Here is a 26392-nt window from a genome sequence, read left to right as displayed (position 1 = left end):
AAAAACATTAATATTAAAAGTAAATTGTTTGTACCTGATTGTATGGTTTTTGTTTTCTTTTTTCATAGTGTGATTTTTGGGGGTCAATTTGACCCGGACCATAACGAGTGTAACAAGAAATCGAACAGTGCACAAGGGCTAATATGTAATATGCTTTTTTTGTTAGGGGTGACTAGAAAACAAGACAAAATACTTTCTTTTTTGCAGTTTTAAGGTTTGCAGCAGACGTAACCGCTGCAATATGTAATGATTCAGCAGTGAAACGTATGAATATACACATAACTTTAATGCAATCATAATTCTCACATTTGACCTCAGACATTTTCTGTACAAACAATAAAAAAAACTTTTTGGGTGGGGGGATTCACACATTGACGTCAATGAACATCATGACATTACTGGTCCATATTGGGGATAAAGATGACAAAACGTGGTTGGTTATGAATTTACACTGCCCTTCCCCATGCTTCTGCAATGAATGAATGCAGTTCGGAAAGGCAGCATATTCGTTCTGTCTACTGTTTTACTGTAGCTGCATGTCAAGGTTAAACTAGCATCTTCAAAAAGACCTGTTCATTTAGCAGCCAATCACAAATCAAACATCTAATGAAGTGCAGATAGGGAGGAAAAAGATGGCAAAAAAGGAAAGAAAGAAATATGGTAGAGGATTCTCGCTCAGTTTGGTATGGAAGGCCATTTCTGCCACATAAGAAAAAATAATGCTTTGGCGAATCAATTGTGACATAAAAAATGATATAATTATGAGATTAGTTGAAATTATGAGATACTAAGGCATCAAAATGATGACAAAATAAGAATTATTGACCAAAAAATTATGAATTTTCTTTGACTTTTGTCTCATAATTGACTTTCTAGCTTATTATTACGATTTTTGTAAAAAAAAATATTTTTAATCTCCTAAATGAAGTAACGATTCCGACTCAATTTCAACTTAGTATGTCCATTTTGACATTTTGTCTTATAAATTACTTTTTGTCATAGTTGGGACGTGTCAATTTTCTTTCATGGTCTAAAAGGGTTGTCCCTAGTCTCTTAATGAGTCATTGGTGTGTTTTGGGCGTAACGTGCAATAAACCAATCAGAGCCTCATCTCCCGTTCTCTTTAAAAGCCAATTTAGCTCGCGCCATGGCAGAGTCGCTATTTACATGGTCTGAATTTCCGAGTGGAAAGACTGAAAACTTCTCCCGAGAGGAATCCTTTTATTTTTAATATCTAAAAATGTTTGTGTGCTGCTGCTGTGTCATATTAATGTACACGCGTTGTGCACCCGCCTATAGGTGCATATTAACACAAAAAACAACGGGCTATTTAAACAACGTGGCGCTGGACGTGAAAATGATAACTGTGTCGGGCTGAAAAAAACACTTGCATCACGCCTGCCGCCGCATTGCACCGGGTGTATGGTAGGGCCCTATATCTCATGATTCCGACTCAATTTCAACATAGTACATTTTGACATCATAATTGACTTTTTATCGAATAATTTTGACGTTTCGACTTAGTGTGTCGTAATTTCACCTCATAAATGATAGCCTAGAAATCTAGACGCACCCTAGCGGCAGCAAATATAATTTGCAGCCAGGGCATCTAGCAACCCTCCGTTGGCTTGCGAGCTTGAAAAACCAAACTCTAGTCAGGCCAATCACATCGTGTATAGAGTCGGTGGGCGGGCTTAACATAATGACGGCAGAGTTGCGACGGTTCCGCGTGAATTCCCTGCTAACAAAGAACGGCACAGAAGTCATTCTTAAAAAAGGAAGATGTGCTCGGAGTTTTGCCGACTGGATACGGCAAAAATGTAATCGATCAACTAGCTCCACTGGTGGGAAAACGCATGGGACTCAGCCACAACCCGCTTGTGATTTTTGTCTCACCACTGATAGCGCTCTGGTTGGTTGTAGCGAATTTGAAAGACAACCGTTTATCCCGCCCCTCGGATTGATCCCTGCCAGTGGTGTGTTTGGCTTGTCAGGCTACATAAATTACGTTTCATGTCATAATAATTACATGTCAATTTCGATATGTCATATGACTACTTCTTATTGTAGTCATAATTCTGACTTTTTTGTCTGCGTCATTATTTCAACTTTTCATAAATATGACTTAGTCTGTCATAATATCACCTTCTAATGTCATGATTTACCAAAGCATGTCTTCTTTTTCTTGTGTCAGAAATGGCCTTCCATAGTTTGGTAATATACATCACACAGTGATCATAATAACAGGCACATTCTATTCATAGTTACAACGCAGAAACCTTCCTGCACCTCAACCGTTCTGGAGCAATAAGCCAAGACACACGAGCACTTGCAGCGTGACAACTAAACCCCAAAAAATAAAGACGTGGGCTTCGTCTGTCCCTTGGGAAACCTGCGACCCTGGCCTGAAGTATTAACGACATCTTACTATGAGCATAATGTCACTTTTGAATGGTCACAGAAGAAAAAACGTTTGAAACCATGTTCCTCACAGAGATATTCCAGTCTCTTGATGTGTCGTCACAGATATGCGACAAACGGCGAAGCTGCTGAATACACCAAGAGCACAGGTAATGAGCGCCACGTCCGCGTTTCACTGCACACCGTTATCATAATGTCACTATCACCCTACTCGCCGCTTGAATGAGGAAACAGTACTGTAGATTTCTTGAACGCTCATTTCAAATGAGGAAGCAGGGAAAGAGGAAGAGATTAAAGGTGTAGTTTTTTTTTCTAAAAAACAAATTCGGTCCTCAGTTACTCACCCTTTTTATCCTCTGTGGAACACACAAGACGGTTTGACAAATGTTGACGCTGCTCTTTTCTACGCAATGAAAGCAAATGGTGACCTTCAATCAAGCACAATAAAAGTCCATCATAAGTGGTCTGATGACATGTTATATTTATATACAATAACTTTATGTGGCAAACAGACAAAATTTGAGGCATTGTTTGCTGAAATTCTAGCTTGAGCAGCTTGAACCAGGGTTATCATTAAAAATAAAAACATTTTAATTGCTTTAAATAAAATCAATTATAAACTATTTCAGCTATTGTTTAAAGCACTTATTTAATAAAAAACAAATTAAAATGAATACTATAGACAAAAAAAAAGAAATAATTCTGTCTAACATCTTGTGTGTTCCACAGAAGAAAGAAAGTCAAACAGATTTTGATAGACATGAGGGAGAGTAAATGGTGATTGAATTTTCATTTTTAGATGAACTCTCCCTTTAAAGGTATGGAGAAGAAAAACAAGCCATCGTGTCTGAATGCATAACAGACTGGACATACACTTCACAGAAGGGTTACTACAAAGGGACCGAGACAAAAGGGCGAGCGAGAGCACAGCGTCACTGCTTGGAACCTTCTTCCTGTTCTTCCTCCTCCTCCTCTTCCTCATCAAAAGACACGGCCCCAGAGGTATCGGAGATGCTTCGGCAGTGTCTGTACCAGCGGATGACTTCCTGAAAGACGTTGTCCTCCCCTTCCTCCACATCTCTTCCATCCTCCTCCTCGGGTGAAAGGCCGGACTCAGAGTAGGAGGTGGAGTAGTAGCAGGAGTCTCCCTTGCTCCACAACGGCCTGCGGTCTGGTTTGTGAACCGCACACATTGCCCTGTCGCCCTCCCCTTCTGTAAGCTGGAGTTCTTGGGCATGTGGTGGCACTTCTTCTGAGAAGAGCAGGTCGTCGGTGTCTGTCTGGACGGAGCAGGGTTCCTGCACACTCCGGTAGGTGTCTGACTGACGCAGTGGGATTTCAGCGACGTCTGTCTCAGCCTGACTTGGCACTGGGCAGCTTTGATTGGATAATACAGCGTCTGAGGGAGGAGCAAAGTGTAAGCATACCTATAGATACAGGTCGGAGAGGACAGAAGTGGAAAAGAAGATGGAGACACACAGAAAGAAGACATGAAGGACAAATGGTAGCAAAAAGGAAGAAATGAAGCAGAAAACACAAAACAAATGAGAGAGCAAAAGACATGAATGAAAAGACGAGTCTTACAGTATGTTCCACAAAAATGAATTCAAGATACAGAGTTTGCAAAATGTTTTTGTCACTGCATTACATACAAAATGTGTTGGGTGTTACTAGTTACTAAGTAATTAGTTACTGTAATTTAATTACTTTTCCCTTGAAAAAGTAAAGTAAGGGATTACTCTTATTTCTTCTGTAATTTAATTACAGTTACTTTTGATGTAATTGCACTAAATACTGTGTATAGACAGTAGAACAATTATATATAGTACAATAGTGGAATTAAAGAAACACGCCGTATTTTTGGGACTTTAGCTTATTCACCGTATCCCCCAGAGTTAGAGAAGTCCATACATACCATTCTCATCTCTGTGCGTGCCATAACTCTGTCTGACGCACCCACCGCTAGCCTAGCTTAGCACAAATACTGGAGGTAAACGGCTCCAGCTAGCCTACTGCTCAATAAGTGACAAAATAATGCCAACATTTTCCTATTTACATGTTGTGATGTGTATAGTTTCTAGTGGTGTCAACAATAATCGATTCAGCGATGCATTGCAATGCGGGGCATGCACGATTCAGCATCGATGCGGCAAAGTGCCATAATCGATTATGTCACCGTTTATTTTCTGGCCTTGAGTTGGACAATAAAGTTGTGAAGTTTCAATTACTTCCAGGGTCATAACAACAACAATCAAGATGGCTGAGGCGGAGGGAGATGACCGCGATAGACGGGTAATTAAAAACGCACCCAAAGCTTGGAAAGCGGACATCTGGGCACATTTCGGATTCTGACGCCGGCTTCACACCGCACGCATTACTACTAACGGCAAAAATAGACTCGGCGCCGAAATGATCGCGGCACTGCTGCTTCTGCTCCTGCGATGCGATGCGCTGCCGCCTCTGTGTGCGATGTGAATGCTCTAATCTGTTAACATGGGCGCCGAAAAAAATATTCGCTGCTTTCGCCCTGCTAACGCGCCTGCCACACTAAAATCAAGCACGAGAATTGACGAGTCCCTAGTGTCAACGTTACTGTGAGTGTTGCACTGAATATTTTTATTGCTGGGTGCCTGGGTGGTGGTTGTTGTTACAATAGTGTGACTGTAATTACGGATTAATATTTGCACAGGAGTTCATGAAGTGCCCTGTCTTAGAGCTTTTTACTGTGTGTAAAAAAAAAAACTTATGTTCACTGCTGGAAAAAGTTGGCTTAGTTGGTTATTATTGCTCTATATAATTTCAAATGGTTCTAAAGCAGAGAGAAGAGAAACATTTCTCATTCAAAGCACTGAAAGCAGTGATTTATATTTTCTTTTTCAGGTTTGAAAATGCCATATCCAATACCCTGTACCATTCAATTTTATTTTATTTAATGACATTTATGTCAAAGATACAGGAGAGAGATAATACACACATAGCAGCCAATACAATCTGTTGTTCAATATCTGACTGCTTGTATTGCCTCATGACTGATAAAAAATTTGCCTTGTTGTGTGCAGTAGAATTTTGATGCATCGTAGAATCGAATTGAATCGAATCGTTACCTGGTGAATCGTAATCGAATCGAATTGTGAGGGCAGTGCCAATGCACACCCCTAATAGTTTCATTGTGTACTAAGACAGACGGACAATGAAAAATTTTGATTTTCTAGACCGATATGGCTAGGAACTATACACTCATTCCTGCGTAATAATCAAGGAACTTTGCTGCCGTACCATGGGTGCAGCGGCGCAATGATATTACACAGCACCTGAAAATAGGCTAACTTCCGTCAACATAACCAACGTGACAACCTGCTTGCACAGAGAGTGCTGGGGACTATTTTCAGGTGCTGTGTAATATTAGATTAGATTAGATTAGATTCAACTTTATTGTCATTACACAAGTACAAGTACAAGGCAACGAAATGCAATTTAGGTCTAACCAGAAGTGCAATAGCAGCAAGTGCAGGATATACAATGGTTGCGTAAGTGCAGGACATAAAAATGTTCTGAATATATATAAATATGTATAAGTAGAGAGATGGTTATTACTATAAGTAGAACTGAATTTACAGATGAATATATACAGTGAATAAATATACAGATGGCTATTACTATAAACAGAATATCATTGCGCTACTGCACCCATGGTACGGCAGCAAAGTTCCTTGATTATTACGCAGGAATGAGAGTATAGTTCCTAGCCATATCGGTCTAGAAAATCGCAACTTTTCATTTTCCGTCGGTGTGTGAATGAGTGTATGAATGGGTGAATGTAAGGCAAATGTAAAGCGCTTTGGATGGCCGTAGGTCTGTTAAAAGCGCTATATAAATGCAGTCCATTTACCATTTAGTACACGTTATTTTGTCACTTATTGAGCAGTAGGCTAGCTGGAGCTGTTTACCTCCAGTCTTTGTGCTAAGCTAGGCTAGCGGTGGGTCCGTCAGACAGTTATGGCACGCACGGAGATGAGAATGGTATGTATGGACTTATCTAACTCTGGGGGATACGGTGAATAAGCTTAAGTCCCAAAAAGTCGCTGCGTTCCTTTAACATAAAACATTAAAGTCTAACTTTAAAATGCGTGTTTTTATGTAACCTTTTCACATTTGTATTACTGTGGTCAGTTAATAAGAATAATTTATGTAGTTCTAAATTATTTATTTGAATGAATGAATTGCAATGAATTGAAAGAGCAGTTTCATGTCTACCCTTGAATTATTCAACTAGTCGAGGTTGATATAGGATTTAGAAAGTAACAAGTAATTGAATACTTTTTGGAGTACATTGTACAGTAATCTAATTACATTATTGAAGATGTAACTGGTAACTAGTAATTCATTACTTTTTTAGAGTAACTTACCCAACACTGTTTGGAAATTATGAACCGAGCTATGAGTAGTTCATTATTTTTCATGTTACACAAAGTTTGACAACCAGAAAGTGTTCATTTTGAACAATATATTTATGGCTTCATGTTTTGTAACATAACAAACCTCATTTCGTTTATTTGTTGTGTGCTTTTATATCTATTTAGATTGGGTTGCATTTATTTGATCATATTAGGGACGCCACAATTCTCAATATAATATTGAAATGTTCAGTACGGCATTCACGGTTTAATACGTGCTTGTGAATTGCGCTTTTTTCGGTATGCATTTAATTAATTATTTTTATTTCTCTCCGAATTGGCTCTGTTTGAGTGTGCATGTGAGTCTACGCGCTGATATGAGCAAATATCCAATCACTATGCACTAAAGTTATGGGTGTTTAGCCACGCTTGCAATGCTGTCCACACTTTAAGAGAGCGGTGGAGTGAGGAATCAGCGAAAGTTGATTTTTGCATGCGTTTTAAAGCCTTGCCGGTTAAACATTTCATTTGCGTGCTTGTGCACTGTTTTAACATGCGCTTTTCTGAGTGCGCTCACTAAAAGCCTGTCAAACACGTGATTACGGGAATAAGTAGTCTTACTGCGCTAATACTGTCAAATACACACAAGGTTAACATAAACACAGTCGGTTATGTCTAAAGTGAAAGTAAAATCGGCGTGTCTGTATATTAGATGCGTGTAGGTCTTATATTGACAGCAGCGCAGCCTAGTGAACACGCTGCCGATTGTCTTTAGAGAGACGGTTCATTATAAAATGATGTCATTATTTCCTCACTCTAATATTGTTACAAACCTGTATTAATTTCTTCTATTGAACACAGACAGTTGAATACCAGACAGCTGATGGTAGCCATTAACTTCCATAATTTCCTACAATGGGGACCAGCAACTGTTCGGTTTCCAACATTCTTCAAAATATATTTTCCAACAGAAGAAAGAACTTTATTCAGGTTTAAAACAACTTGAGTGAAAACTAATTTGACAAGCCATCAGAACCGAACCGAAAACCGTGGTTAAAAAACGGAGGTATGTATTGAACCGTGGACTAACTGTATTGTTGCATCCATAGATCATATATAGTAAAAATTATTGTAAAATGTTATTACAGTTTAAAAAAAAAAAATATATATATATATATATATATATATTATACATAATATTATATTTAAATGTATTTTAAAATGTAATTTATTCCTGTTCAATTTTCAGCATCATTACTCCAGTCTAAAGTGTCACATGATCCTTCAGAAATCGTTCTCATATGCTGATTTGCCGCTCAAGAAACATTTCTTAGTATCATCAATGTTGAAGAAAGTTTTGTGTGGAAACCAGTATATATTATTTTCAGGATTCTTTGAAGAATAGAAAGTTCAAGAGAACAGCATTGAAACTGTCACTTTTGATTATTTTAATACATCCTTGCTGAATAAAAGTATTAATTTCTTTGACAAAAAAAATTTTTTCCGATTTGTTTGAATGTTAATATACGCAGCTCACTTTGATATTTTCTTAGCAAACGAACAAATTCATAAATTTTTATTTGTGGGCCACTTTGAGGGTCGCGCTCACCTGAGCTCAGAGTTGTGATTGGCTCGTCATAGAGAGGAGGATCCTCTTCATATGACTCTTCGTCCATCTCCTCCTCATCTACAGAGGTCCAGGCACGGAGCTTCGCCTCTGCAATGGCAAACTGCTCAGCCACACCTAAAAAAAAAAGAAGAATCGTATCGAATGACACTGGACTTTGCAAAAAGGTGCTAATTAAACAGATGGCAGTGCAACAAAATCTCTTTTGACACTGCGATGACGTACAAGTTTTCTGGTGAGGCTTTTATTCTTATTGAACAAACTCTGTTGCTGTGAGACTCGAGTTTTGCTGTGCTAAATGCTATTTCAGCAGCCCAATTCACTGCAGTCAGGAAACTGATGACAGCCAAACATGTGGCAGAGTATAAAAGCTGCCGGGAAAAGTAAAGTAAAAGGAAGAGAGCTAGAAGACAGGAATGAAGTAAACTGACATGCAGGATCAGCAGGTGTAACTGTGGCTGTGTAATCTAATTTAACACCATCTGCTGAGTCTAAAAGCCTTTAGCTGGCAGAAGGAGGGGTGAAAGATGACTGACACCTGATGCAAATTCTTGTTGCATTATGTTCATTGTTATAATAATAACACTTCAATAAATTAAAATATACTATAATAAAATAAAAAGTTTTATGCTTACAATAAATAATTAATAATATTATATTTGTAATTAATTATTATGAATATATATAATAAATAAATATAATAGCTGCATTAATAAAGTCATTCAAACGTACTGTTCATTAATGGAAATTTCAGAAGAGAATATAGAATAATATAGTGTAGTCATTATTACAATTATTGCAGTAATTAAATTCATTAATAATAATAATTGCATTCACTGTTTGTCATTATTAATAAAGACTCATATATGTGTGTGTGTGTGTGTGTGTGTGTGTGTGTGTGTGTGTGTGTGTGTGTGTGTGTGTGTGTGTGTGTGTATATTATATTCAGTTGTGGTCAGAATTATTGGCACCCCTGGTAAATATGATCAAAGATGGCTGTAAAAATAAATCGGCATCGTTTATCCTTTTTATCTTTTATTCAAAAAATTCACAAAAATCTAACCTTTCATTGAAGTAAAATAATTGAAAGTGGGGGGTAAATCACATGCTTTTCTCCAAAACTCGTTGGCCATAATTATTGGTACCCTTTCATTAAATACTTTTTGAAACCTCCTTTTCCCAAGATAACGTCTCGGTTACGTATGTAACCATCGTTCCCTGAAGGAGGGAACGGAGACGCCACGTCGGAGTACCGACGAATAGGAATCTCGCTCGCGAGAGCCAATCTACTTCGAGTGTAACTAAACGAGCCAATGCACATTTGCATGCAATGATTGCACCAGGTGCTCATGCCACGCCGTGCGGGTATAAATGAGACACAGGTGATTGCATCAAATCAGCCTTTTGCTGAGGAGCCGGGTAGGTAGATAGGCACCCCAGCAGGGTACAGAGGACATGGCGACGGGACGTGGCGTCTCCGTTCCCTCCTTCAGGGAACGAGGGTTACATACGTAACCGAGACGTTCCCATTCAGTCGGTCACTCTCGACGCCACGTCGGAGTACCGACGAATAGGAATCCCTACCAAAGCGCCATGGCTTCTGCCCCCATCCAGTGCCCTGTGTGAGCCACCTGAGCTCTCTTACCTGATGAGACGAGGCTCACACCGGGAAGTCCATCACCGCTGTTCCGCATGACCCGCTCAGTGATTATTGGATAACACTGGGAAAGCGTGCCCTAGAGAAGGGAACGCTGCGGAGCCCACATCGTACCCCGAAGGAGTAATGTGGAGTACAATGCTGAGCCGTAGCCCGCCAGGAGAAGGGGGCTCAGTCCCACTGTAGGGAAGGCTCTCCCAAGGGAAAGACACGGGCTTCCCGTAGGAGCGACCGTGGAAGAAAATATGGGATCCCCGCAGGGTCACTCATATGGCCCAAGCCCAATACCGGTTCTCAAGGATTCAGCGGCAAGGGGCCTGATGCCAGACGTCCCGCCACGTCCGGCACCGAGGGCGGTGGAGGACTCACAGAGTTTGCTTCTGGAGAATATAAGCGCCGTAGCGCAGAAAGCCGACAAGAGCCGGGGCCTCTCAGTGCTTCTACCCGTTTGAGGTGAGAACACAGGAGGAGACCGGCTCTACACGTAGGCTATAGAATCTAGTGAACGTGTTGGGTGTCGCCCAGCCCGCAGCTCTACAGATGTCTGACAGCGAGGCGCCACGTGCCAGCGCCCAGGAGGATGCAACACTTCTAGTAGAGTGTGCTCGCACCCTGAGCGGACAGGGCACACCTTGTTCTCTCATGGGCACAAGGGCCCCCTCCATGACTTTCGTGAAGACACGGGGGGACAGGGACAGCCCGAAGGGCAGGACTCTGTACTGATATGCTCGACCCTCGAACGCAAAGCGCAGAAACGGCCTGTGTCGAGGAAGAATCGAGACATGAAAGTACGCGTCCTTCAGGTCGATCGCTGCAAACCAATCTTGGGGACGGATGCATTCGAAAATGCGTTTCTGCGTGAGCATCTTGAACGGTAGCTTGTGGAGGCTCCGATTCAGGACTCGCAGGTCCAAGATTGGCCGTAACCCACCGGTTTTCTTGGGTACAATTTAGTACGGGCTGTAGAAGCCGGTCTTCATATCGGCTGGAGGGACCGGCTCTATCGTGTCCTTCGCCAGTAGGACAGCGATTTCCGCACGCAGGACATGGGCATCTGCAGCATTCACCGAGGTGAAGCGGACGCCCTTGAACCTGGGGGGGCGCCGGGCGAACTGAATCGCATAGCCGAGCCTGATGGTCCGAATGAGCCAGTGAGACGGAGTGGGGAGCTCAAGCCAGGCTCGCAGAGACCGTGCAAGCGGGACCATAGGGACCACCGGCGTACCCACGGTGGGGCAGCGAGGTGGAATGCAGGTACCGGGCTGGGGCGGCTGTCTCGTGGAGGCGGCCCGCAGCGAGGTGAGAGTGTGCTGTGCAACACTTACCTGATTCCACAGGTGGGCAGGAGGAAGGTGAGGAGGTCGTCCACTGCTGCCCGCTGGCGAAGGGGGAGGATGAGTGTGGTCCGGCGTTTGACCGGCCACAACTCTCCGAGCCCCCTGAGGACCCAGAGATGGAGGAAACTGCTCTTTTATTGAAAATTTGCTGAGCCCAGCGGCGGAACAGAAACAAAACGGAACACAAAATTCTCCTCCCGGCCTTCCTCCGGGGGATGGAGCGGTGCGGTCACCGTCTCCAGAAGAGCAGTCCTCCCCATCTCCGGGTCGCCCGTCTCAGGGCCGCTTGCCCTTGCCCCTGCCTTTGCCACCTCTCTTGGCAGGAGCCTGGACGGGCTGGGCGGCCTGCTTGCGCCCGGCTCCACGATGTCGCTTGGGTGGAGGCTGCTGCTGCGGAGCGGAGCGGAGAGCGGGAGCGGAGGCAGACGCAGGCGGCCGCCCTCGGCGACGAGCAGACTGAGGTGCTGCCGGCGGTGGGGTGGAGACAGCAGCTGACCGCCGTGGCAGGATGTGACTGATGGCCTCAGTCTGCTTCTGTGCGGCCGAGAACTGCTGGGCGAAGTTCTGGACCGCGTCGCCGAAGAGGCCGGTCTGGGAGACGGGGGAGTTAAGGAACCTGATCTTGTCGGTCTCCCTCATGTCTGCCAGACACAGCCAGAGATGGCGTTCCTGGACCACCATAGTGGACATCGCATGACCCACGGCCCGCGCCGTAACCTTCGTCGCACGAAGCGCGAGGTCCGTTGCGGTTCTCAGTTCTTGGAGAACTGCGGGATCGTGACCACCCTCGTGCAGATTCTTCAGTGCCTGGGCCTGATGAACCTGCAACAACGCCATAGCGTGTAAGGCGGAGCCTGCCTCTCCACAAGCCTGGTAGGCCTTTCCGATCAGATCGGACGAGTACCTACAGGCTCGGGAGGGGAGACACGGGTTCCCCCTGGATGTGGAGTTAGGGCACAGTTGCATAGCAACGGCCCGTTCCACGGGAGGAACCTGCGTGTAACCCTTTGCAGGTCCGCCATCGAGGGTGGTGAGGGAGGAGGATCCACTGGGCCGGTTTCGGGCAGTAAAAGGTGCCGTCCACGACCTAGTGAGCTCCTCGTGCACCTCCGGGAAGAAAGGAACCGGGGTGGGGCGCTGAGAACCAGCACGGGCCACCCCGAGAAACCAATCATCCAACCTTGAAGGTTCGGGACACGGTGGAGGGTTCCACACGAGCCCGATCTTCTCGGCGGCCCGGGAAAGCATGGCCATCATCTCCGGATCCGTATCGGGCACAGCGGATCTTCCCGAAGGAGCCCCCTGCGCCGACACGTCATCTCCAGAGAAGTCTGACCCTCCCTCCGATGCAGCGATGGACATCTGATCATCAGGGGGAGCCCCGAAGGATACGGATGGTGCACATCTCGAGGACGGCCCACCACGTTCCGACGGCAGCTCTACTGGCTGCGGAGTGCGTGAGGGATGAGGGTTCCCCGGGGGTTGGTTCCCTGGGGGAAGCGCGCTCACCGTAACCCTCAAATCACCCGCGCTACTGCCTGAAGTAACCCTCTGTGGAGGGTTAGATCGGGGCAGAGGCACGGGGACTCCACCCCTTGCGAGATGGAGTCTAGACCGCAACTCTGAGATGGTCATGTTCCCGCAGTGAGAACATGAGTCATCCACCAACGCTGCCTCAGCGTGCTGAACGCCCAAACACGAGATACAGCGCTGGTGACCATCCCTTGGTGACAGGTAACCACCGCATCCAGAAACACACAGATAGAATGTCATCTTGAAAAAGACGCAAGCTCTATCTGTGTTTGCTCTTTCAGAAGGACGCTCTCCTTGGTGCTGAAGCACGCAGGGGGCGGGGTCGCGGCGACACAGTCAGGGGGTGGGTGCAGCCTGACGTGCGCGCTCTCTCACACGAAGGCGCTCTCTTACCAGCCGTAAGAACGGCTTTTCAGCGCTCTCCACCTAGCGCACCGAACCAGCTGTGAGAACAGCCTTTGTGATTGCTCTAAACAAACAACACAGAGAGATGATCCGAAAACCACGCGACCGCTGCTGTGCCGTCACACCAACACCGACTGAAGAGATCGCTTCCGAAAGGCGGCTTCCGTCTTCAGTCAGGACTGCGAAGTAGTGAGTGATATCTGGCGTTACCTTCTACCACCCGGCTCCGAAGCAAAAGGTTGATTTGATGCAATCACCTGTGTCTCATTTATACCCGCACGGCGTGGCATGAGCACCTGGTGCAATCATTGCATGCCAATGTGCATTGGCTCGTTTAGTTACACTCGAAGTAGATTGGCTCTCGCGAGCGAGATTCCTATTCGTCGGTACTCCGACGTGGCGTCGAGAGTGACCGACTGAATGGGAACAGCTCTCAGTCTTCTTCTATAATGCCTGATGAGTTTGGAGAACACCTGACAAGAGATCAGAGACCATTCCTCCATACAGAATCTCTCCAGATCCTTCAGATTCCCAGATCCATGTTGGTGCTTCTCTTCAGTTCACCTCACTCATTTTCTATAGGGTTCAGGTCAGGGAACTGGGATGGTAATGGCAGAAGATTCATTTTGTGCTCAGTGACGCATTTGTGTGTTGATTTTGATGTTTGTTTTGGATCATTGTCCTGATGGAAGGTCCAACCACGGCCCATTATAAGATTTTTAGAAGAAGCCGTCAGGTTTTGGATTTTCTAGAATCCATGATGCCATGTATCTGAACAAGACCCCCCCCCAAAAAATAGGCCCACAATATTAAAGATCCAGCAGTGTATTTAACCGTGGGCATGGGGTCTTTTTATCTAGTGGGTTTGCTGCCAAAAAGCTCTTTTTATAGTTTCATCTGACCATAGAACCAGGTCCCTTTTGAAGTTCCAATCGTGTCTGACAACTGAATATGCTGGAGTTTGTTTCTGGATGAGCAAGGAGGATTTTTCTCGAAACCCTCCCAAACAACATGTGGTTATGTAGGGGGTGTTTGATTTCTTTTCTTTTTTTTTTTTTGTCTTTCTGACCCCAAGACTCAAGTAATCTCTGTGATTCTCCATCTGTGATCCTTGGAGAGGCTTTGTCCACTCAAACTCTCCTCCTCACCGTGCATTAGGACGATCTAGACACACGTCCTCTTCCAGGCAGATTTTACTTCTTAATTAATGCCTTGATGGTGGAAATGGGGATTTTCAATGCTTTAGCTATTTTCCTAGCGCCACTTTCTATTTTGTGGAGCTCGATCTTTTGCTGTACATCAGAACAATATTCTTTGGTTTTACTCATTGTGATGAATGATTGAGGGAATTTGGCCTTTGTGTTTCCTCATATTTATACTCCTGTGAAACAAGACGTCATAGCTAGACAATTTCATGTTCCTAGTCACCCTGGTGTGCTAAAAATGTAAATATTAATGGGAATATACTTCAGAGATATTTTACTCATAATAAATTCAAGGGGTGGCAATAATTGTGGCCAACGTGTTTTGGAGAAAAACAATTATTTCATAATGTGATTTTCCCCCGACTTTCCATTCTTTTACTTAGATTTTTGCAAATTTTTGGAATGATAGATCAAAAGGATAAACAATGCAGATTTATTTTTACAGCCATCTTTGATCATATTTACCAGGGGTGCCAATAATTCTGACCACAACTGTATATAATATATGCAGTTTTTAAGTGCAATATAATATTCTACATCCTCTTCCACAATTTTAGAGGTTTAGTAAATACAATTGTTTTATTAATATTATAATATAACTATTTTCTAAATCTGTTATAATTAAGTATAAGAATGTATAATATGTATTATATTACAAATAATATTATAATCATTATTATTATAATGAGTGCATTTTTGACCTCACATTAGCTGATATTATTATTATTATTATTATTAAAAACATGCATAAAAACATTCATACATTCATGCAAATTATTAAAAAATTCGGTATATCAAAATAGAAATAAGTAATTTAAAATGTTAATAATATTTCACAAAATTAATGTTAATAAATAAATACATTTCTAATAATTTATGATAGTAGTTTCTAAATATTTTATAATTATGAAAAATAATGTATAATGCTATTATTATGAATGTAGTTTTTGACCTCACATAAGCTGATTATTATTTACTATTATTAATAATAATAATAATAAACCTGTAAAAACCTTAATGGTGACCAGCTGCAGCACCTAAAATATACTGTTTACCTAATACATTCATGCACAAATGTTAAAATCTTGATGTTGAGTAATAAAGTTCACTTCCACATTATTTGGCAACAGCCCATGTCTAAACACCCAGGCAGCAATATCTTTGTACACCTAGGGTTATATCCTCAACACTGAGAGATCCACAGCTGTAAAACACCCACCTGCTGCAAACCGGGCCTCCTGCTCACCCTCACTGAGATGGGAGTAGGAGTTAAAGTGGGACTGCAGTGTAGCAGATGGAGGGTCCAAGGGCCTAGACCAGCCCTTCCACTCAATCAGATGAGCCACCCGACCCTGAGCCATTGCCGTGGGTTTGGTCACGTGATCCTTCACCACCTGTGAGATGCCTGGTAGGGAAAGCACGGGGGTTGGTGGTAAAGACTGATTGACTCAGTGTTACTAACATGCATAAATGCATATGATGAATGAAGCTACAGGTGTTTAAATCCTTACCATTAAATGATGATCTGGCCAGAGCTGCAATTTCCTGGATGCTAAGAGCTTTTCTTGACTTGGGGAGCATATCAATAGGGTCATCAACCTGAGGAAGCAAGTTCAAAGACAAAATGGTCTCTTTTTGCACTGTGTAGATATTATGACTGAAGGAAAACGTAACACGACGAAAGGGGAGACCACATGGAGCTTCTCGTTCCCAGTCCCAGCACTAAAGAACACCATCAACCACTGAAAACTACTGCAAGTTTGATTTATTGTATGAAGAAATCAAGAGAGGTACACAAAATGGCTTCAGGAGGGGGCATAGCCAAAATAACAAACAAAACAGTGTCTAACTCAATTTTAAATCTAACTTACCTAACCACCGAAAGAAAACCAAAAGACAATTGCACTTCCTTAACTCCCTAGCTTATCCCCAAAACAGGAGAAAAAGAATTAGCAAAGAAAATGGCACCCTCCTCCCTACAAACTAGAAACTACAACTAAAATAATACATTTAACAAAAAATAAATAAAATAAAAGACTGTGACGAGTTAATTCAGTTAATTAAGCAGTTCAAATGTTTGAGTTATGTTTATTCAGCACAGATGCATTAAATTAATTTCGATTTCAAATAAATGCTGTTCTTTGAACTTTCTATTCATTAACTGTTTTCAAAATGTATAATAAGAAATGTTTCCTAAGCAGCAAATCATTGTATGATTTCTGAAGGATCATGTGCCCCTATTATGCTTGTTCGAATATTCCCTTTTAATGCAGTGTGTAATATAACTTGTGATTGTAACGTACTGCAAAGTTGTGAAGCCGAAAGTGCACAATAAATAAAGTTATTGTCTCTCAAAAGAAAGAATGGACTCTGAACAGCCAAAGCGAGTCATCTGTAAAACGAATCCCACTTTGTTACAGCTACACGTCACTGGGTAACACATTTGCGTAAAATACCAGCTATGGCCCACAAACAACGTCTACTTTGACCCGCCCTCAAACGCTGTAGCTGGTGTGCAAAAACAAATTCTCTTTGTAAACGCTTCCAAAAAATGAGGATGTGAAGAGTCAGTGGTTAAAATTACCACAGCGATACAACAGTAGTCTAATCTCTTAGGTCTAAATGGGATTTAGTAATTGCTTATCTATTAAAGATGGGTCAGTACCCACTTTATTTGGACCATCTTGCTCCTCAGAATCACAACCTGTAAGTATGAATAATTATCAATGTATATATTTTCTACCGGGTGTTCAAAATACGTAGTTTTGTGTTTTATATTGTGTACGTTTCCGGCTCTTACTGATCTTACTGAAAAACTTCTGCTGAGCAGCTGTGGGCCACTATTACCTAAAACTGTCTATTAATGCAGATTGTCTGTCGTTCTTACTACTTTGAGTAGTGATGAAGGATTGAGCAAGATTTGTTTAACAAACTTCACTGTTACATCAGTCTGAGCTAACGTATTCACCGTTATTGATACAGTTCCCGGCACTGCAATAAATTAGAAATATACACATCAGTTTGTTGATGGACATACACTTGTTAATAATCTACCTCAAAATGAGTAAAGAATCACTGAGAAACGTCCTGCTCAAGTCATGCTTGCGATGGAGGTCCGGGTTGAGTAACTAGTTCTTCCAGTGTTTCATCATCAGACTCATGCTCGGATTGATATGGTGAAATCGATGCCATCGTTACTGTCTTTACAGTGTGTACAATCGCTGAGCTTTAGACCAATCACAACAGACTGGGCCATCTGGCCAAAGAGAGAGGAGTGGAGGGATTTAGAGAGACTGAATCATCAGACGAGTCATTTGAGAGTCATTTAAAAATGTGATGTGCAATTAGCCTGACAAGCCAGACCCACATCAAGATGTTGGGTCTGGGAACACACCATTGGCAGGGCTCAATCCGAGGGGCGGGATAAACGGTTGTCTTTCAAATTCCCTCTGCACGCAATAGGATAGCTACATCCAACCAGAGCAACGAAGAAGGTTGAAGCGGAGCTAGTTGATAGATTAAACTTTTGCCGTATCCGGTTGGCAAAACTCCGAACACATCTTCCTTTTTTAAGAATGACTTCAGTGCCGTTCTTTGTTCTTTTCTCAAAGAAAAGCTTCATCTTCCAGAGTCGCGGCCAAAGCCGATTCGAAAGACCGCTGTTCGCCAGCTTCTTTGTTTTCAAGTAGCACGTGGAACCACCTGCAACTCTGCCGTCATTATGTTAAGCCCGCCCACCGACTCTATACACAATGTGATTGGCCTGACTAGAGTTTGGTTTTTCCAGCTCGCAAGCTAACGGAGAGTTGCTAGACGCCCTGGCTGCAAATTACATTTGCTGCCGCAAGGGTGAGTCTAAATTTCTAGGCTAATGTGCAATGCGTATTATGAGAAAATTTTTAAAAAAAATTGTCCTTTGATGCATGTAAACCTGACAAAATTAACAACATTAGGAACCTTTAAGATAGCATAATAGGGGCACTTTAGTTATTATATAAAGTCTATTTAAAACTAATCAATACAGTGGTGGGTGAAAAAACAAACTGTTTGTCAGTAAATGTCCTACACACAAAATTATTTTCCAAGTGTCCCCTGTAATCTGCTAAAATACCCTCTGGGGTACAGTAGGTGCGGCCCTGGTTGAGAATCAATGTAAACATTGCAAATACCCCCATCAAGGAATTAAGAAGGCTAAGTTTTCCAGAAAAGACACGAATACCAAACTACAAGAGCTCCACATGAAAGTAAAGGCTCTAACGTAAGTGCCGACTCAAGCTCCACTTCAGAAACAGATGCCAAATCCACAATTAACCCTTTGACAATTCACTTGCACTCATCCCAGTTGAAGCATATGCTAGTCAAATGGTGCTGTGAGAGATCAGCCACATTGTGGCATTAATAATCAAAGCAGCCGATGGCTCGGGCATATTTGGCCAATCAAGCCTCTTCCTGTGGCTTGTTAATTTGCAAACAGCATTCGCTGCCATGTCAGATAATATTAGCCTGCAGCCCTCAAGACGATAAAAAAAAAAAAAATCTGGCCACAGCTGGGGGCTAATGACCCCTGGCATTTGACTTTAATGGATTACATGATGGAAATCTGAATTGACAAGTGACATCCATCGGTTTAAAAAGAGAACTGATGTGTCTGATGAGTGATGAGACGGCTATTTGTAGTCCTTATACTGCAAACCTTTCAGAAACAGAGATACAGTTTCCAGATCCAAATCATCAGGTGAGGTGAAAGGATTCGTAAACCACCAAAACAAAAGGACAACCGTGTCAAGCATAAAATGCTGCATTTAAGCTAGATCCACCCTCCTAAAATTAAATCACACAGGTGGTTCTGACATGCACGTGCCTGGTGTCAAGGTAGATATGCTTAAGTCAGATTGTCCTCTAAAGCCCATAAGAAAAGCTGCTACTGAAGAAGATTTGCAGAGGCACCAACTGCCTGCCATGTTTCAGTGTCGTATGTGGGTCAAATATTTCTGCGTGATTTGGGGTTAGCCGTCACAGCATAGAGAGACAGACAAGGGCCACGGTGATCATAATTAGGTCAATTAAGCTTAAACCACAAGATTCGAGCTCATTTTACTTCATTACCCTGGTATCATATGCTAATACCATGGTACTTTGATATGGTAATGATTCAGTACCACATTACTGAATAACACTCACCCTGATCATCATGTCATTCAGCCTTCCATGAAGAGCTGGAGGACAATTAAAACAAAAATTTCCAGACACACTTTCAGAATGCTTGTCGTAAAAAATGTCGAAAATATAAAACATAGTATTATCATGGTACTATGAGCAAAAAAAAAAAAAACATAACATTACTATATTACTATGTAAAAAATAAACATGCTATTACCATGGTACTATGTCCAAAAATTGTGGTATTACCAAGGTACGTGCCCAATGCACATGTCCACAAGCATACTAGTAGCATGGTACATGCCAAAAAACATGGTATTACAATAGTACCTGTCCTAAAAAAAACATGCTATTACCATGGTACTACGTTCAAAAACAGAAAGCAATATACCACGATTGGCTACATGTACAAAACAAAACAAAACAAAACCATGGTGCTTTGTCCAAAAAGTGTAGTATTACCAGGAAACATACAAAAAAGAACAGAACATGGTATCACCATGGCATTGTGTCTAGAAACATAGTATTAGAATGCTAGCTACATATTACAATAGTACATGTCCTAGAAAAATAACATGGTATTACCATGGCACTACATCCAAAAAAGCAACATAGAGGACCATGATCCAAAATAAACAAAAAATCATGGTGTTACCATGGTACTTTGTCCAAAAAACATGGTATTAGCAAGGTAGGCTATATGCCCAAAACAACAACAACATGGCACTACATCTAGAAATGCAGATTTAGCATGGTACATGCCCAAAAGAATGGTAAGCAGACTTGCCAACCGTCAAAGACTCACACAATTGACACTGTTCTCACGCTCTCTCGCCACACGTCCGTTCCCTCATTTTCTCACATAGTGAAAAACATCAAGGAGCAAAGACGACACAGATAATGCGCAGACAGACAAGACAGCGCAGGGTACTTTAGATATGAAACTGTGATGGAAAAGTCTCAGCTTTTACATTTTGTACATTTTATTACGAAATTCAAAAACGTGGTGCTCTTTAAAATTAATAAAACTTTCTAAATTTGGACTGGGCATCATGGTAATACCATGTATTATTAGACATGTTTCATGGTATGTTGCTTTCGTTTTTTGAAAGTAGAACCATGTTATATTTTTAGGACTTTTTATGTACTACTCTTACCATAGGGCTTCCAACTTTTGAGCTCCGTAAGAATTATTCCTGCCAAGGAATAATTATTCAAAAGATTGTGATTACATGTCAATTCATTAGGTCATATACATGGATATAGTACATGTTATTTTTTCTCAAGGAAAAAAATATTTCTCAACTAATGTTGTAAACTATACAGGGAAGCCTGTTATTAAATTAAAAACTGATTTGAATACAATTGCATACATGTAAAAATGTATTATTATACATTTTTAAAATAATAACATTATAGCTAAGGTAATATATTTTTAATTATATAGTAAAATAGTAAATATATAATTAATTACAAAATGAATAAATAGGCTATACACTCTAAAAAAAAAAAAGGTTCTATATGGCACCAAAAATGGTTCTTGGCTCGTAATCATAGGGGAACCTTTTTTAGTGCTATATAGCACCAATTTTGGTGCTTCAGTGGTTCTTCAGCGGTTCTTCAGAGGTTCTTCACCGGTTCTTTGACTAAGGTGCTATATAGCACCTCCGAAGAACCGCGGAAGAGCCACTGAAGCACCAAAATTTGTGCTATATAGCACTAAAAAAGGTTCCCCTATGATTATGAGCCAAGAACCATTTTTGGTGCCATATAGAACCTTTTTTTTAGAGTGTAGTGCTGAATAATAGGATAGTGATTTTGTTCTTTTTTCTTTTTTACAAAATGCTCCTCTGTGGAGTACAGAGTGAGCGAATAGAGATTATGGAGACTAAATGGCTGAGGTAAATGTAACATGCCATATTGTTTACAAGTTGTTTTATTGATGTGTTTCCACACTGATTGAGCGTTTACATGAGTCAGTAAATTTCAGTAAGTCGCAAAATGAACATACCCTCGGATGTTCATTTATGTTTATTTTGTGCTAACAACTAGTATTAAATAGGAAGAGATTATTACTTTATTAGTAGTTGTTATAGCACGAAAAAAACATCTGAGGATATCTTCATGTTGAAAGACACAGTGTCATGTCTCATGTAATCGCTCAGTCAGTAAATTTCTGAGGTAAATGTTACATTACATGACATATTGTTTACACATATTGTCTCCCAAGGTAGGCCTCCATGTCCAATACAAAAAAAAAAAAAACATGGCCATGGCACTGTCTAGAAACGTAGTATGGTGGTACATGCCCTAAAAAAAGCATGGTATTAACTTCTTGGTACTGTCAAAATGGTATTAAAATGCCATATATTGTGTGTGTGTGTGTGTGTGTGTGTGTGTGTGTGTGTGTGTGTGTGTGTGTGTGTGTGTGTGTGTGTGTGTGTGTGTGTGTGTGTGTGTGTGTGTGTGTGTGTGTGTGTGTGTGTGTGTGTGTGTGTGTGTGTGTGTGTGTGTGTGTGTGTGTGTGTGTGTTATAATTAGTCGGAATGGGCTATAATACATACAAAATAATTCGCTATACGCAAGAAAAAAAATATAAACAGACAGAAATTGTCACGGAGGGAACGAGGTCATGCATTGAGATTTGTTTCATCTTAGTGAAATGAGCTGCACAGCATCTCGGAGAGTGCGTCTGTGTGAAATAAATATATAGCCTCAACATAATTAGCCTTGAAAGACCTAATATATTACAGCAATTGCAAAGGAAATGTAGTTGCAGTGAAGGAAAAACGTATCTAAAATGGGCCACCTGAGCTCAATTCATGGAAAGCAACACAATGCAGTTAACGCAATATAAGGGCCGGTCGTTATAGCAACAGGTAACCCGTGAACCATCTGTCCCTGAGCATCATTAATTCCCATTGACCATGCTCAACACGCAGGCACAGGTCTATAAAATGTGCTGCTGTATCTGAGCTACTAGGGTTTATTGTGATTTGATTGGTTCGATTGGATTTTTTTGTTCAAACTGTTACATTCTGCATTATGCACAACTGCAGCATTACATACAAATTCAGTGATCTTAAACGATTATCAGTTTCTATGAAGCCCGTGTACGACAGTTGCTAATGGCACAAATAACCGGCTAGTTATTTTGCGGATAATTGAGCGCTTTAAGGTGATGGATCAGGCCCTGATAAATGAATCCCATCACAGAAGTGAGGGTGACACGGCAGGACACAAGACCCGAAGTCCATCAGCGGCCGGAGAATTGATTGATTGATTGACGAGCAGATCATTTTCATAAACAACAGTGTGACAGCAACCGCACTCAAACGCGTTTGTTTCCTGGCAACAGGCGAGCTGTGATATTATTCACGCATTGTACGTGACGGCCTATTGCGATCTCATTAATACCAGCGCAACAACAACACATGCATTGCAGTCACCAAAACCATAAACATTGATGGTGCGAGCGAAAATCGATCAGCAATTTGTCAGTGACGTGGAATCCTCACGTACCTTTAGATTTAGTTGGGGTAAAGCTGTCAAAAGCATTGCACATGGATACAGCATTAGCGTTGGGTCTGAAGAGAAGAATCGCGGAGCCGTCTTCGGCAGTGAATAATAGACACCACCTTTTCTTGAGCATCAGAGACAGGGGCAAAAATGAGTGCTGCTGTTAACCCACGAAACACATCGTCCCCACCACACGGAGTCTCTCAGACAGCGTCATCCCACCTGTAATGCGGCTCTCTTAAAGACACAGTCTCTTTCACGCGTACAGTGCCTTAGCGATGAGTGCAACTTATGGCAAGCCGTTTTAACATGTAGGCTATACACATAGCGGCTTGGCAGATTTTAGCGCTAGCTTATGTTTACGCTTAATGTGAAAAACACCTAGGGTGCCAAGTACACCAATAAGGATTACATTTAGCAAAGTTTAACACTAATCAAAGGTTTGTCGATCTGGGTTTTATTTAAATAGAGTTGTGTTGCACCACTTCATTTTAAACAGATTAACTACACAGAAATACCTTTAGAATTAAAGAGCTGATCAAGCAGGCGGAGGGTGAACCAACGCCAGGCTAAAGAATCCTTATTATTGCCTTAATGTACTAAAACAGCGATAAAATTCAGTTATATATTTATTCAAATATATTAAATATATTCAAAAACATTAATTAACATGACTTTTTTCAGTTGGTTTAACTGTAACTCTGGTCGCGACTCCTGACATATTGGTCGCACCACCTGACATTTCAAACTCAATTCAAATCTAACTGGCATTAAAGGAACACTCCACTTTTTTTGAAAATAAGCTCATTTTACAACTCCCCTAGAGTTGATTTTTTCCGTTTTTGAATCCATTCAGCTGATCTTTGTATCTGGCGGTAGCACTTTTAGCATAGCTTAGCATACATCATTGATTCTGATCAGTCCATTAGCATCTCATTCAAAAAATGACCAAAGACACTTTCAATATTTTTCCTATTTAAAACTTGACTCTTCTACAGTTACATCGTGTGCTAAGACTAACTGAAAATGAAAAGTTGCGATTTTCTTCACCTATGGGAACTACTTTCTCATTCCTGCGTAATAGTCGCGGATCTTCGCAGCCGTACCATGGCTGCAGCGACGCAATGATTCGTTGGTATTCTGTGAAACATGGTGGTAATATACACCTTCGACTTACTATCACACAGCCCTTTACAACACACAGAACCATGGCTAGTCACACAGGTAAATCCACAACACAATTTGTCGGCTGCAAGCCTGAAACTTTCTCTGCAACTACACGAACACATTGAAAGTTACCTAGCTGGGGGCTACTTTCAGGCGCTGCGTAATATCATTGCGCTGCTGCAGCCATGGTACGGCCGCGAAGATCCGCGACTATTACGCAGGAATGAGAAAGTAGTTCCTAGCCATATGGGTGTAGCAAATCGCAACTTTTCATTTTCAGTTGGTCTTAGCACACGATGTAACTGTAGAAGAGTCAAGTTTTAAATAGGAAAAATATTGAAAGTGTCTTTGGTCATTTTTTGAATCAGATGCTAATGGACTGATCAGAGGCAATGATGTATGCTAAGCTATGCTAAAAGTGCTACCGCCAGATACAAAGATCGGCTGAATGGATTCAAAAACAGTAAAACTCAACTATTTAACTCTAGGGGACTTGTAAAATGAGACTATTTTCAAAAAAAGTAGAGTGTTCCTTTAACTTGGACATCTGTACAAATGTTTGATCATTATGCTCAAGGTTATACATACATTTTTTTAATGGGGATGTAATATGCTATCACATGGTTTTCTTAAAGTAACATTGCATAAAATTGCATTTTTATTTTGGTTTGCTTGCCTGTACAAAATGTGCATCATCAATAAGGTGTATATTGAATTTGGTTCTTACTACATTATAACTTACTACAATCCTGGTAAAAATGACTGGTGGCGGGCAATGGAGGAAAACCTTGTTTTGCCCTCCAGGTAGGCGTTCCTATAACGGTGTGACGTCACGTGAAAACTATGAAGCCTGAGAGTGGCACTCTATAATGCGGCTGACAGGCTTTAAAGGGATAGGTTACCCAAAAATAAAAATTGTCACCATTTACGCACCCTCAAGTTGTTCCATAACTGTATGAGTTTCTTTCTTCTGTTAAGCATAAAAGAAAACATTTTGAAGAATGTTGGTAACCAGTTGACAGTAGTTCCATAGTAGGGGGGAAGAAATCAATCAAAGGCTACATCAACAGTCTGGTTTCCAACATTCTGTAAAATATCTTCTTTATACAGTATATATATACAGTATTATCCACGTCCAGGGGGGGCACCATGCAAATATTTTTTCTCCTGTAAGACAACAAGCAATGCATTTTCAAACACCTTTCTAGCCGTGGCCATAAATACCCTTTCATCAGAACGTTCTAATTTCCATGAATGTTTTGTTAAAAAATATATATATATTTCCTCTGCCGTGAATCAGTGGACATGTGATCTAACGCCAGATTCACACCTTCTGCTCACATTACAGAAACTATAATTGTCTGGGTAGGATCTTTAGAGACACAGGAGACTTGGAGCTGGCCGGGACCAGCGGAGGCACAGGGAAATATACTCTTCCAATTCCTCATTATATTATCAGAGGCCAGCTGCAGGTCATCCTCAGTAACGGGAATGTGGACATTGCTCTACTCCATGCCCTCGAACTCCATGAGGACACCCACTGTGATGGATGGCTCGCGCACCTGTTCAGACAATCCGTAGGGCTCGGGCTCTGGGGCGACGATTGGCTCAGTCTTTGTTCCATCTGGCGCTGACATTGTGGCAGGTTCGGGCTCTGTGTCTGTGGTTGGCTCTGGCATACGCCCCATGCAGGGTGTGGGAGGCAGCTGGCTTGGCACTGGGTCCAGAGTGGGGCTGATGATGTCCTCCTCAGCGGGGCAGATGGTGAACCGCGATCCATTGTTCACCAGCACCCACTCAACAAACGCAGCAAAATCTCCCAGAGGGCTAACACTGGGTTGGCGTGCCTTCACTTGTGATTCGCTCGCTGAGGTTGGTATATTAAAAAACACAAAGTGAGCGATCAGAATAGTGTGTGAGGGACACCAGATCTAAAAAGCCCTTGGTGTGGTCCTCTAGTTCTTGCT

General features: G+C 41.8%; 1 protein-coding gene across 1 annotated transcript; it reads right to left on the bottom strand.

Annotated features, from left to right (window-relative positions):
* Positions 1 to 268: 268 nt before the first annotated feature.
* Positions 269 to 23489, bottom strand: fam131aa (family with sequence similarity 131 member Aa). The gene is made up of 5 exons (XM_079818524.1): positions 23262 to 23489; positions 16091 to 16178; positions 15799 to 15984; positions 8425 to 8559; positions 269 to 3820 (listed from the first exon to the last, which is right to left on the bottom strand). The coding sequence occupies exons 1-5, from the start codon at positions 23313 to 23315 to the stop codon at positions 3354 to 3356; spliced, it is 930 nt and encodes a 309-aa protein (XP_079674650.1). The 5' UTR covers positions 23316 to 23489; the 3' UTR covers positions 269 to 3353.
* Positions 23490 to 26392: the final 2903 nt, after the last annotated feature.

Source organism: Gobio gobio (assembly GCF_949357685.1).
Source record: "Gobio gobio genome assembly, chromosome: 6".
Classification (NCBI taxonomy): Eukaryota; Metazoa; Chordata; class Actinopteri; order Cypriniformes; family Gobionidae; genus Gobio; species Gobio gobio.
This window is presented reverse-complemented; position numbering and strand designations above follow the sequence as displayed.

Coding starts and splice junctions, on each gene's coding strand:
- fam131aa (XM_079818524.1), bottom strand. CDS start 23,315: ATGCTGTATCCATGTGCAATGCTTTTGACAGCTTTACCCCAACTAAAT. Junction 8,560..15,798: donor GGAGGCCCGGTTTGCAGCAG/GTGGGTGTTTTA, acceptor TTTTTTTTTTAG/GTGTGGCTGAGCAGTTTGCC. Junction 3,821..8,424: donor AATCACAACTCTGAGCTCAG/GTGAGCGCGACC, acceptor CTCCTCCCTCAG/ACGCTGTATTATCCAATCAA.